This window comes from Acartia tonsa, chromosome 9 (assembly GCF_053477335.1).
Source record: "Acartia tonsa isolate MP-2025a chromosome 9, ASM5347733v1, whole genome shotgun sequence".
Lineage (NCBI taxonomy): Eukaryota > Metazoa > Arthropoda > Copepoda > Calanoida > Acartiidae > Acartia > Acartia tonsa.
The window spans coordinates 38,069,610-38,083,721 of NC_137268.1; the positions used below are offsets into that span (position 1 = coordinate 38,069,610).

Below are 14,112 nucleotides of genomic sequence, written 5' to 3' on the forward strand. Positions count from 1 at the left end.
CCTGAAAATATTGCTAATAACAATCCCAAATGTAAACAATTTAAAGCTATATTTATGGAGTAGCTGTGCAAAAATACAAAAGCCTCTCTCTTATATTTTCAATTCATATTATTGTTAGTATGCAATTACCTTTTCTTGAGACACCTCGCCAGAAAGTTTGAAGCTGGCCTCTCTTTCAGCCTCCATGAAGGGGATCAGATGCGCCACTGCCTTCTTCATCACTCGGGCTGACTTGATAACCTAATCGAAATAGAAACATTAATTTAAAAAAAAATATATATCCTTATAATAAGTAAAAGGATTTCTTTTTGTACCGGTCAGGATCTCGCTAACAGCAAAACCGATAGGGTCCTTCTTTACAGTGTAGTCTCTCATATGTCCTGGGAAGGTTAATCGCTAATTGGGGGGGAGGGTCCCTCAACCCTTAAAAGAGGACTCTAGGGGCGTTGTTGCTATTAACAATTAAAGAAAACCTTTAGGTTTTTAATTCCTTTTATCGCTAGAGAAAAGGAATTAACGGAGCATACCAAAAAATTTCCGTTAAACATTTCCAATTTGGCTACGAAACCGATTAATATACGGTGGATAAGAACCGGTTTCAGCCTCACCGAAAGTTAATGTAGCGTGTCGTATTACATGCCGTGGTAGTTACCGTGCTAAGGGCAACTCGGTCCCAACAAAACTGGTTCTAATCTTATAATTGTACATTTTTATATCTGCGGAAAGTTGTTTATAATACGATGCGATAAATAACTATTCTTACATCATTGTGTATCCAAATCTAGATGTGACGTATTTTTTATCTAAATACCCTGAAAATTAAGAAGAACTTAGTATTAAATAATTAGATGTAACTTCATAATGATATTTATAAAAAAGGATGGTGCATTTATTTATTTATTATGCTTAAAAAATAGATTTGTATATTTGTCCTTATTTTACATTTTAATCATGAATTTTCTTGATATATCATTTCATTGTACATGCTATTCAGGTCCAATTGGTGTAAAAGTATATTTAGTTGTAGTAATTGGAACAGGTCAATAATAGAACCTGCCAAATTGAATTAACTGTAGTCTGACCTTTTTTTTATCAAAGACATAAATAAAGAATTTTTTATTATATATATACGCTAGCGGCTAACCCCCTAGAGGCTCTATGGAGGTAGGGGGGGGGGGGAGGGGGGGTTAAAGTCGACACCTACTTTTAATTGTAGTTTTAAAAAGAAAAGTTAAAATAAATTGTGGGAAAAGGTCATTTTTAATGGTACTCTCCCTCTAAATTGTTATAAACCTTCCGTATAAACCCTGTAAAGGAGAACCAGTGGTTAGCGAGATCCTTCGGTACACACACACAGATAGACAGAGATCCTTTTTTATAAGGAATTTTTATGTGGTATAAATAACTCATTTATTTTACATTTATATGTGTCCTGTTTTTTTGTTTATTTTAAGAATTGTGATAACAGGTAAATCTAGGATCCGTTTTTGTACAGGCTTCGTTCTATACATGTTGGTTATTCTCGAGATTTAAATCCCTTACTTAAAAATAAAAGGCGTTCTCCTCTTTTATACCCCCCCCCCCCTCCCCGCGACAGAACAACTATTTTTGATTAGGCTAGGTTTTAGGCTAGGGAGCCGAGCGCTGCGGCACCCCTGTAACTACTATGACCTAACCATGCCTTACCCAAAAAATACTTACCCCTCCCCTTTCAATTTATTGAGGGTAACCGCCTAAAACTATTTTTATACCAGGCTATATCTACAATGTATCAGGAAGAGAGTAACCTACCATGTTGCTTTCATGAACTTCTGTTGGAATTTCAATTAAATTCCTAAATTAAATTTCAACAAAACACTTTTACAGTAAAACACAAATATTTGATTTAATTAAATCATGTACATAAAATAATTCTTTATAAAACTGATTGTATAAATCAGATCATGCTAAAAAAAGACGAAGTCAAATAAAGGAGCCTAATAGCGCACAAAAACGCGCAAAAAATACTTTTTCGCGCATTTTTCCTAACCATGCGCTTCCGTTACAATAAATTATTGGTTATTGATTTTTTTTAGATTTTTCAGAAGCCTTTTTTAAGATATACAACCTTATAAACATCCTTTATTAAAACATGTACAATTTCTAAATTTAGCAACAGAAACACTTATTTTTCTATTTGGAAAGAAATTACGCGTTGTAAGAAAATTTCAATTTAAAATGTTCTATAATATCCTTCCACTTAGATTCTTTCATCTTTTTCTGTATTGCGAGTTAATGTACTTTTTTTTCAAATAAATTCTAGTTTCATTTATATCTTTTCGAAAATTTAAGAATTTTTAATAGTACTTTTTTTTAGGTAGTTCCATTGTTTTTTGTTTCTTTTTTATTAGTTAACTAGCAGCTACTCCTGAGATGGGTTTTTGAAAGATGAATGCCGCGTTTTTTCGACATTTTTTTCGACATTGATTGATTGAACGAAGGCGATAGGATTTCAACAGAGTATACAACTTAGGAATTCAAAATTTTAAAATTATTAGTTTAGCCATTTGTATAATGTCTAATACAGCTCTAAAAAGATGCATTAATTAACATGCAGCAAAAATTTCGCGAATCGAAAAAACGCGGCATTCATCTTTCAAAAACCCATAACAGTAGAGTCATATTAGGATTTTTGAGGATAAGGGAGTGAGTGGGGAAGGGTAAGTCGATTAACACTTTCAAGAAGATATAAAAAAAGTTCTTGGAGATGGTAGTTTTTTCGAGTTACCTCTTGGGAAGTTCACGGTACCCTTCCCTGGAGATGCGATCCCCAAATTTCAAAATTCTTTGAACGTACGAACACGACTTTTACAGAAATGCTTCGCATCTAGTCCACTTACCTATATTTACTATAAATTTTACACCATATAAAATTCTGATCTAAATATTTGATTGACAAGCCATGGTAATTATCGTGCGTAACTCAGGTACAAGATACAATTACTCTGGCTAGCCCTTAGGCACTCTTTATATGTTTTTACGAATTTATTAGTCTATTCTTACCAATATAATACCTTATATGGGTAAAGCTAGCCTAATCATGGTAAACTGTATGTGATTGAATATTGTTATATGCCTATTAAAACATTATGTCTATTGTTAAAGTAACCATGTAACCATCCTGTACTAGTATGTATGCCTACAACCATAGTTTCATTTACGTCACAAGATTAACATACAAACACTTTATTAAACAGACAAGGGCTTAGATCCTGATAAATAGTTGTTGTTATAACTTGCACTTCTTAAAATATCTCAGTTATTCATTGACTCTCAAACCATCAAGTTCTTCTGGCTTAAAGGTAATGACTTAGTTGTTTTTGCATGCATTGTAGTTTAAATTTAGGTCCCTCAGTACTTAGCATGAATTGTGCTTGGGTCTTATGTTAGAGATCTAACACTTTGCACAATTCAATGCTTTGGACTTAGGGCATTTTCTGTCCTACACTACTTATGTTTATTATCACTTATCCTGTAAATATTTTCATACTTAACTTATTCACTTGTAATGTAAATACACTTTATAAAACCATCTTCCTTCTTGAGTGCTTAATATACTTATATGATATAGATCGAACACCATAACCAGCCATTTATTCTTAGATTAAAGCAATATAATACTTCGCGTGGGTATTTGTTGAGCTAACACAGGTTCAACTAAATTCGTATTATTCTTGTGGGAGTAAAAGGAAAAGCATTCTAAACTGACAAACTGACGATGAGAATGTCTATGTGTATTGCAGTAAAAGTAGGTTTTTAAGTAGTACTCATAGAAGAGCAATCTCCATACCATAATATTGGACAAGCGCCCCATTCGCACTACCATCCCTAAATAGTTTTTGAAACTTTCCTAGATCTATAAGAAACTTCACTGTAAAGAAGAACCATATCACTCCAGCTTACAGCGATAGATAAAAATTAACAATTTATAATATGTAAATAAAATACTCCATTGTATATAGAATAAAAATATTTTTGAAGTTCATAACATACACAAAATTTTCAATTTTACTAATATGTAATTGTTGGTCAAGCTTTTTGTACTTTTATCTGTAAAAATAATATATTTCATAATAAGTGTAGTTTTCCATATAGTACTCAAATTTGCAATGCATTATATTACAAACAAAAATTTATGGCTTTATTTAATTTGTTAAAATATAACTTTTATATCGTACTTAATTTGTGTTTTATAGGGAATATTCTAAATTGTCATTTTTTAAAACTATTTTTGGGGGCTCGGTAAGCAGATGTAATGACATCCCTATTCAACAAAAATCAGCATTCTTACAAAGAAAATCATTGGAGAATATACTCTGGTGAGTTTAGTTTTAACATTAAATTTGACTATCCACAAGAAACTATGGGCAGAGTCACACTACCTAAATGATCTTTAAACACATTGATTTAACGGTCGAATAACCCTTCGTTTAATGCTGAGAATTTGTTTATAATCTTCAAAATTGTAAGAGTTCCATATTGTTTGGACCTAAGTAGTCATGTATTAGGACGGGACACAATATTGTATAGCCACCGCACTAAGGCCAGAGATGGGTTTTTCAAAGATGAATGCCGCGTTTTTTCAATTTGCGAAATTTAAACAGAGTATAGAACTATTTATTCAATAATTTCGCTTTTGATGGTATGGCCTTCATAGAAGAAAAACAAATAATCTTCAATCCATTTTTGCTGCATATTTATTAATGCATCTTATTAGAGCTGTATTAGACATTGTACAAATGGCTAATATAATAATTTTAAAATTTTGAATTCTTAAGTTGTATACTTTCGAAATCCTATCGTCTTCGTTCAATCAATTAATGTTTAAAAAATGTTGAAAAAACGCAGCATTCATCTTTCAAAAACCCATCTCAGTTCGTTTTCTTTTTTCGATCTTGTATTGTAAAAAAAATGTTACAAGGATGGCTGTTACCATAAAAAATAAGACAATGACCAGTGGGATCTAAAGGAATAAGAAAATAGCCGATAGATTAATGTACATCCCCAGTGATGATGCACAAAATTACACCTTTTTGTATATTACAATTAGTAGTTGAAACATTTGGACACTCAGCTTAATGAACCAATCATTCAAATTCAATAAAGGTCCCAATTCAAAGGGTTATTATAAAACTTTGGGTACTAGTGTATTATAACAGCACAATGTCCCCTCCCTCCCAGTTGTTACCTGGGGTAAAAACATCTTTCCAGCCCCAAAGAGGTCACCAACAATGGACATTCCTTTCATTAGAGGGCCTAAAATTAATATACATTTTATAAGAAGTAATCGGTCATTGTTTGTTTTTATTATTCCTTTCATTTGTTTTCAAGAAAATAGCCTCTCCTTTCCAAAAAAAAATAGATAACCTTACTCCTAGCATTTGTAAGAATAACGTGCAATTAATAAAACCATACTCCCACAAATGTGCGTGAATTTATGCTTACAGAAGATAGCTTTGCTACACAAATTGTTAGAACTGTTTCATAACAATCATTTCTGATGAAAGCTTTGATACAATTTTTATTATAGTTTACCTTCAATAACATTCAAAGGTCTTGGATACAAAGTCAAGTTTGTTCTTGCTTCCTCTGTATCTTCAACTACAAACTTATCAATACCTAAAACAAGGATGGAAACTTTTTTGAATTGTAAAAAGCATTCGATTTTATTTAAATGACATTAAAACAACGGCTTTGGAGTTTGTTAGGTAGTTTGGATGCCTAATAATCAAGTGTATAATACCAATACATCCCTTAATCTCAGGCTCTTCTAAGGAGAGTGTTATTAATTGCGATGGCTTAATCTGGGACACCTGCAATACTGTAAACATCGACGAGGATGAGGCAATAGTGAGGAGACACCGTGTAAAGTCATAATGTGCATGAACCTGGATCTTGAGCTGGCCCTGATGACACAAAAGTGTCTCGTCATACTCCAGGAGTCTTAGGTCTAAACTGCAGCTAATCAAACAAAATACATATCTAAAGGGACCATAAAATGAACCTATAGGACATGTAAAACTTTAATCTATACTAGATGAAATCTTCAGTGGATGTTATGAATCAAACTTGAATACCTTTGATAAGAGAGTATTCCAGCCTTTTCTCAACAGATTCATTTCTCCATTCATCCTGCACTGCAGCTGCCTAAAAACAAATCATCCTTGTTAATATCAAAAACGATAAAAAAAAATTGAGTTCAAGCTTCCAAAATTCCCACCTTTAAAAAAAAAAACTCAGTTAAAACTCAAGAAATCTAACGGATATGCCAATAGTTCTCTATAGAGGCTCTTCGGGAAAGGGGGTAAGTCGACCTTTTAATCCCTTTTGAAAAATAAAAAGTAAAAAGTGTATTTTTTCAGAGACAATTTATCTTTGGAGGATGGAGGTAACCTTTCCCAAAATAGTTACAATAGTTAACTTTCCATGGTTAAGTTTTGATTAGCTTCCCTGCAAAGGAGAACCATATTGGTCAAACGAGAAGCGAGATCCTTCACTATTGACGAACATTCATCCTGTTAATTTTATATTATGATGGATATAATTAATCATACAAGTCCTTGATTTACAGGAAAGCCTTGTATTGAACCCGTGCTTGTAGGTGTTGGGCTAACTTGCAGAGCAGAAAGTCATCCTCTTTAAGAAGTATGACTACTAAGTCTCCTAATTTTGTTTGCTTTTTTATGGTTTTCAAAAATTCAAATGTTATATATATTATAACAACTTTTGCTTTGCCTGGGAAAAACTTTCAAGATAAACTTTTAAGGCTTTTTTTTCTGCTGACTACCCTCAATCATTGTTTTTTTTTTAAATTATACGAAAATTAAATTTCTCCAGTTTGATTGAGGAATATTTATAAGTTCATAGATTTTTACGTTTTAACATTTAACGTGAACTACGCAAGATCCTATTTTTAAAAGCGAAGCTTTTCTATAATTAGGGTCGGTCCGTCCGTACGTCCGTCCGTCCGAGATAGATAGCTTTTATTCGTTAATTTAGGCATGTTAGAATTGTCCTATCGATTTCAAACTTTGCATGATGATTCCTGTAGTAGTTGGGTACGATTTAGAAAGCGTAGCAACTCTACAATCATTACCAGAATGTCCGTACGTCCATTTTAAACATGTTGATTTTTTTACTTTTTTAACAACAAATTTTCAAGTGTTCTATTTATCCGTTTGATCTGATTTTTGGTATATTGATTCCTGGGACAACAAAGAACAATATTATAAGCGAAGCAACTCTATAATCAAGTCCAAAATGTAAGTATGTCCATAAGCATTATCCTGTTTTTAAGCAGTTTTTCAACAAATTTACTTACAATTTTGATTCGACATTTATACATTTATGTTCCGATTTTCTAGTTCAGATACTATACAAGTGTTAATGTCCGTTTGTCCTACCGTTTCAGTGCTTCGCTTTTATGGATGTTGTCATCCTTGTTGTTTTACACAGAATCAAAAATATTTTTTTGTTTTGCATATCTTGCTGTTATATAAATTTGTGTTAAGCGTGGAGATTTATATGAATGTTCAGAAAACCAGATTTGAATTATATTTTCAAATTAAAAACATATGTTTTACATAAGAATTTTAAATAATATTTTTAGATAGTTTCGAAAATATGAAATAATATGATGAATCGTTTTCGATCATAAACAGAGGCATGCACAAGGGTTGATAGAGGGTTGATAGACCCTATCAACCCTCTAGTAAAATAAGGGGAGGGATTAACATACCCCTACACCTTCTTTGTCAAGATTTTTCCCTCCCACCTATGATATACCCCGTTAAAACAGCCAAGGGGATAATTAAGGTGAAAACAGTAACAACCTTTAAATTGCTAATTTAACAGCCAATTCACACTTTTTGCCTTAGACAATGTTGATTTTTTGCCTTTAGACAATGTTGATTATGTAGGGTATAGAAACCTGAAAGGAGAAGGGGGGGGGGGGGGGGGTTGTATCATACACCGCCCTGACAACAAAATAGCACTTCTCTTGTTGTCTGTATCATAACCCATTACACACCTTTCGATTTTAGATTAAGGGAGGTGTAGAAAAAGTTAAGTAGATGTTAGAATTTTCAGTGCACTACATTGATTAGAAATGTTTCATGTAAAATTATCCAAACAAGTTTTATTTACTTTTGTTTAAAAAATGTAAATCTGAATTTTACCTTTGGGCCTGAAGATTGTCTTTCTGCATACAATAACAACTTCTCTGTACCTAAAAATAACATATTTCAATTTCCCAATTTCAAAATAAATAAAAAATTCAAAACTTTTACACTTTTCAAAGAATAAGCACTATACAGGGTCCTGCATATATATATATATTTATAAGAGTTCTGATCGTTTCTTAGAAATAATAAAATCAGGGTTCGGAAGCCGCGCCTAAGCCTCAGTTTTAAACCTGCTTGTGAGCAGAAAAATAAATTTTTGAAAGAAGAATTGTCTACTAAAGAGACAGTTTTATACATCCAGCTAAATTTTATAGTGATAAAATGATGATTTCACTGAGGCTTACACGCGGCTTATGCGCGGCTTCCGATCCCTGAATAAAATCATCATATCGATTCGAAACTTTGAATGTAAATTCTTGAAAAAGTAAGAAATAATTGCGAGGATATTCAGAATATCCGTCTATATTTGCGAAGCACTGCGTACGTAAAGAAAGTTTGAGAAAGATGAACATCCTTTTTAAAAGCGAAGCTTTTCTATAATTAGGGTCGGTCCGTCCGTCCGTCCGTACGTCCGTCCGTCCGTCCGTACGTCCGTCCGAGATAGTTAGCTTTTATTCGTTAATTTAGGCATGTTAGAATTCTCCTATCGATTTGAAACGTTGCATAATGATTCCTGTAGTAGTTAGGTACGATTTAGAAAGCGTAGCAACTCTATAATCATTAACATAATGTCCGTATGTCCATTTTAAACATGTTGATTTTTCTACTTTTTTAACAACAAATTTTTATGAGATCTAATTATCCGATTGATCTGATTTTTGGTATATTGATTCCTGGGACAACAAAGAACAATATTATAAGCAAAGCAACTCTATAATCAAGTCCTAAAAATGTAAGTATGTCCATAAACATTATCCTGTATCAAGCAGTTTTTCAACAAATTTACTTACAATTTTGCTTCAACTCTTATACTTTTATATTCTGATTATTCAGTTTAGACGCTATACAAGTGTTTATGTCCGTTTGTCCTACCGTTTCAGTGCTTCGCTTTTATGGATGTTGCCATCCTTGTTTATTTAAAAAGTATAAAAAAACTTGAAAAATCAGAGACCCATGTATATTGAATTCCTAAATATTGGTTTGAATTAAAGAATACTTATTTGTCGCAATGTATTATAGACAGCTTTCCGTGGATATAAAAAGAAAAATTATAAATTTAAAAAAATTATGTTAGCCCGGGTCTTTTGCTAACGAAACTGTTAGGTACTAAAATTATGCTTGATATTTTAGTATTTGTGGAAATTTGTATGTAATTCGATGCTTTACATGGGTTTTCCGTATGGCTGAGAACCCGTTACAATATTAAAACTTAAATATTCTTTAATTAATGTATTTTAGACTAAAGAAAAGCGTTTGATAACACGTGCTAAACCCTTCCTAAGACAGGAATCTAAACGGATAACCCAATGGCCGATAAATTTATGTACATCCCCAATGTTTTTACACAAAATTAACCCTTCTGTAGATTACAATTAGTGATTGGCACGTTTTGACATTCAATCACACCAATCAAAATCCAACAAAAGTCCCCAATGTTGTTATGCCAACAAATAAGAAAACATTATTATAGAACTTTGAGTTCTAGTGTAATATACAGCCCATTGTCCACTTTGTCTCTCTGTTTCTAATATCTTGAAAGAACAATTAAAATTTTTGAATAAAATCACCGTAAATTTCACAAAAATATCAAAAATAAAACATTTTGAAATTGTCCAATTTTAAAATTTAAAAGACAGAAACTTTTAGAATATGTAAATTTAGAGTTTTGATGCTGTATTACCGTACGATTAGACTGATATAACGAAATTCATAAAAGAGAATTTTTACAATTTGATGAAAAAAAGCCTAATTGACAGAAAACATACTAAGTGAATTATGAATTAGGCCATTTATCAATCAAAAAATAACAAATAAAATCCTTCTGTATAATTTTGATGTCCTAAAGAAAAGCAAAAATAATTAGAAAATCAGCAGTCTATATTTAACAGTCAAGAATAGTTATTTCTCGCATCGTATTATAAACGGCTTTCCGCGGATATAGAATGTACAATTATAAGATTAAAACCAGTTTTTTAGCCCCTAGGTGCCGTAGTCACGATCTAAAAAAAACTGGTTTTAATCTTATGATTGTACATTTTTATATTCGTAGAAAGCTGAATATAATACGATGCTAGACATAGTTTTTTCGTATGGATGAGAACCGGTTCCTATCCACCGGATTCGAATGAATACGAGAAAATTAAATTTCCCTGGTGTAATTTTTATGTCATTATGAGCATGACCGACAGACCAACGGAACAATTAAAATTCCAGTCCCTCGTAGCATTAATGACAGATATACAAGATCCCAAAGTTGTTTGCCTAACTAATAAAAACATGTTATTATACATATAAACTTTGGGAACTAGTGTAATAAACAGCCACAGTGTCTACTTTCTCCCTGGGAATATTGCTGAGTTGGAAAGGAAAACATAATATTTCTTAAGTACTACTGACATTATAAAAAGAAACCTATTTGCACAATATTTCCACTCATCATTATCTATGATATTCAAAAAAATTTGCCTAGTTCAAATAGTTACAAAAATATTTAGGTGGATTTAGGCTATTTTCTATCCTCCCTTAGAGCCAAATTATTGTTACCTTCAGGGTCTAAGTTCCAAAGAAGATCTTCACAGAGTTTGAGTAATTCTTTATCAATATCATCATAGACAGGCAGACAACCAGCGTTTACAATACCCATGTCCATTCCCTAGATAGAAAATGTTCATTGATTTATAAGTAGAGGGACAAAGTGACTAAAAATCAGCCATGTGACGTCATAAAAATGAGAGATTATCCATTTCTTTTCTAGGGGTTTTCTTAACCACTTCTCCTCTCAACTCCCTTGTTTTATTACGTTACATAGTTGATTTTTGAGTCACTTTACCCTCAACTTATATATCTACCATTAAGCTTTTATTAATTATTAATAACAATGGAAATCCTACCCCTTTTAAATTCAAACTTATCGTGTTTAAAGTATGGCTCGGCAGGCGTAAGCAATTAAGTGCAAATCCGTTTGGATGCTTATAAAATTTGTTCAATGAAATTTTTTTTTATTATTTAAGTCAGTTAAGGCTTCCACCTCATTTTAAAATTGTTGATTTTCCTGAGGCTTACAATCTGCTGAAGCGTGGCTGCCGAGCCTTAATATATAGAGTAGATACCTGTTGAATGGCATGATATAAGAAAACACTGTGCATAGCCTCTCTGATTACCTCTTTACCCCTGAAAAAAAAATAATCGAATCCTATAGGCAATGCATATTGATTTTCAGCCACATTCAACTTTTTTTATCAATAATTTTTTTCTTCTAAATTTTAAGTTTAATTGCAAAAAGCGAAGCTTTTCAATAACTAGTGTCGGTCCGTCCATCCGTCAGTAATATTTAGCTCTTTAAATTTACACATCCCTCATCCCTGTTTTTTTAAACAGCTTTTAAACGAATTTACTTGCAATTTTGTTTAGATTTTATACAATTATATTCTACTTATTTATGTGTTTATGTTCGTTTGTCCTACCGTTTCATAGCTTCGCTTTTATGGATGTTGTTTTATGATGACACTTAAAATATAAGACCATGAAAATTAAACCCTTTAAAAAACAAAAACAAAATGAATTTGGTAAACTTTAGGGTCTTCATTTCAATATTATGATATAATAAATTCAAATCAAGTTCAGCATTTATTTTGCAAATATATTTTTAGTTATTTTAGGAACATGCCAATAAATTTTCACGTATTTATTTCCCCAATGACAATACACACAATCACACCTTCTGTAGATTACAATTAGTGGTTGACACATTTGCACACTTAACTAAGTGAACCAACCAATCAAAATTCAATAAAAGTCTCTAAAGTTGTTAAGTCAACTAATAAGAAAACTTATTAAAAAACTTTGAGACTAGTGTAATAAACAGACTCCCCATAAGTCCCTCCACAGTTTATGACGTCATAAAATAGAATAACCAATGAGAGGGTGTATTTACCCCCCCCCCCCAAACAATATTGGGGGGTTAAATACCCCCCCCCAAAAAAAAAATAAAAAATCTCTAACATAGTTTAGATTTTATTGCGTAAAAAGTAACCCGGCAGGGTATGGTACAAGTAAAGAAAACTTAATCAATGCTCGCTTGGCACTTATAGGGAAATCATCGATTGAGGTAATAAAAACTTGATGGGTATAGAATACATTAAAACCTAAAATACAATACAAATAATGAATATGATATTTGATGATATATTTATGGCGAATAATATCAAATGAGCAAAATAATTTTCAAATAGTTTCAAATATCTGTAATTTTAACATCCTATTAAATCTGTTAAATTTTAAATAGGATGTACATTATAATGTAAGAACCTTCTATAGAATTATTTTGGTTCGATACTCTCCATATTAGAGTAAAATAATAGAGGGGCATGTGCTATGTGTATCTCTACCCACAGGGCGGGGACCCTGTCCTAATTTTATTTTAAAACAGCTAATAAAATTTAGAATAACATTGTTTTTAGTCCAATTACAAAAAAAAATATTATTAAATAATATTTGTTATTTTTCTTTTTACATTTATACTACATCACCAATAAATATGTATAGGAAACTATTTCCCAATAAATTGCTCATATGTTCTAATGTTAACTCTTTTCCTGGAGGGGGGGGGGGGGGATTCATGAAAATTTTTTGTAGGGGGGGGGGTTCATTAATGTTTGTAAAAATTATGTCTTTAAGACCCCCCCCTTCAAGGATAGGGTTAAATAAAACAAAAAAAAGTTTAAGAAGTACAAATATTTTTTCATCTTTAAAATCATATTCCTAATCCTATCTATGATTTAACCTTCCAGTGCCCTAACCAAGCAGCCCCGGATTATACAATCCTTAACCCATATTTTTCAACCTGTAAAATTAGAAAGTGGACATAGGAAACATGATACTAAATAATAATAGTTTATTAAAATAAAATATTTAAAAGGAAACTATTTCTGTACCTTATTACCTTTGACTTTTAAGTACCCAATATTTGAGATGGAATTTAACAGTGTATGAAAGGTTATAAATTTAGTACTATTTTAAGCACAATAGGGTCCTTAAGTAAAGGAAAGTTTACTAATATTTTAATTGAAGATAACTAAATTTTAAGTAGGTAGCAAGAGAATGTACGCAAATATACTATTAGGGACATGTACTTAAATAATCAAATTTTGAAAGGCATATCTCAACCAGGGAGGGAGTACTGGCCCCCCAAAGTTGACTACAGAAAATCCAATTTTTTTTCTTGCAAAGGGTAGAAGATTTAGGCATAAAAAAAATGCGCTATAATAATTTTTAGATGTTGACACCTAAGTTTTGAATTTTAGATTTTACTGTACTTTTTAAATAAAAACTGATATATTTTTTGGTGTTCTATTAATTGCATTATAAAACGAAGAAAATAAGCCATTAATCATTAAATTATGATAACTATAAAACGGATAAAATTGCTTTCAAAAAGTTCTTATAAAAAAACACACTGTATAATAATAATAACAATAATATATTTTTATTTTTACCTGAATGAGAAAGAAAAGTTGGAGACCCCACCACTGATTCTCGCCCCTGGACATGTTTCCTGTGTACGCCAAAAACATATTATTCTTTGATCAACTGAAAATTAATTGCCAATTTCTTCCCAATTTCCTAAGTTGTACAACAGATAACCCTAAAGCTATTTTCAGCTACTCGAGTCAAAGGGCATAGCGATATAATGTATAAAATATTTATTCATTCAAAATCTTAATTTTTTGAA

At 31.7% G+C, this 14,112-nt stretch overlaps 1 protein-coding gene across 6 annotated transcripts in view; it reads right to left on the bottom strand.

Annotated features, from left to right (window-relative positions):
• Positions 1–14,112, bottom strand: part of LOC145328866 (methionine synthase-like) — a 68,010-nt gene that overhangs the window by 23,262 nt on the left and 30,636 nt on the right. For all 6 annotated transcript variants that reach the window (XR_013882664.1, XR_013882663.1, XR_013882662.1 and 3 more), the window contains exons 23-30: positions 13,877–13,932; positions 11,492–11,552; positions 10,926–11,034; positions 8,217–8,266; positions 6,117–6,186; positions 5,575–5,658; positions 5,228–5,295; positions 130–240 (exon numbers count right to left, since the gene is read on the bottom strand). Coding sequence is in view for 3 of the 6 variants with exons in the window: in XM_080172785.1 (XP_080028911.1) it covers positions 130–240; positions 5,228–5,295; positions 5,575–5,658; positions 6,117–6,186; positions 8,217–8,266; positions 10,926–11,034; positions 11,492–11,552; positions 13,877–13,932 (609 nt within the window). In the remaining 3 variants the exon portion in view is untranslated. The remainder of the gene's footprint in view (positions 1–129; positions 241–5,227; positions 5,296–5,574; positions 5,659–6,116; positions 6,187–8,216; positions 8,267–10,925; positions 11,035–11,491; positions 11,553–13,876; positions 13,933–14,112) is intronic.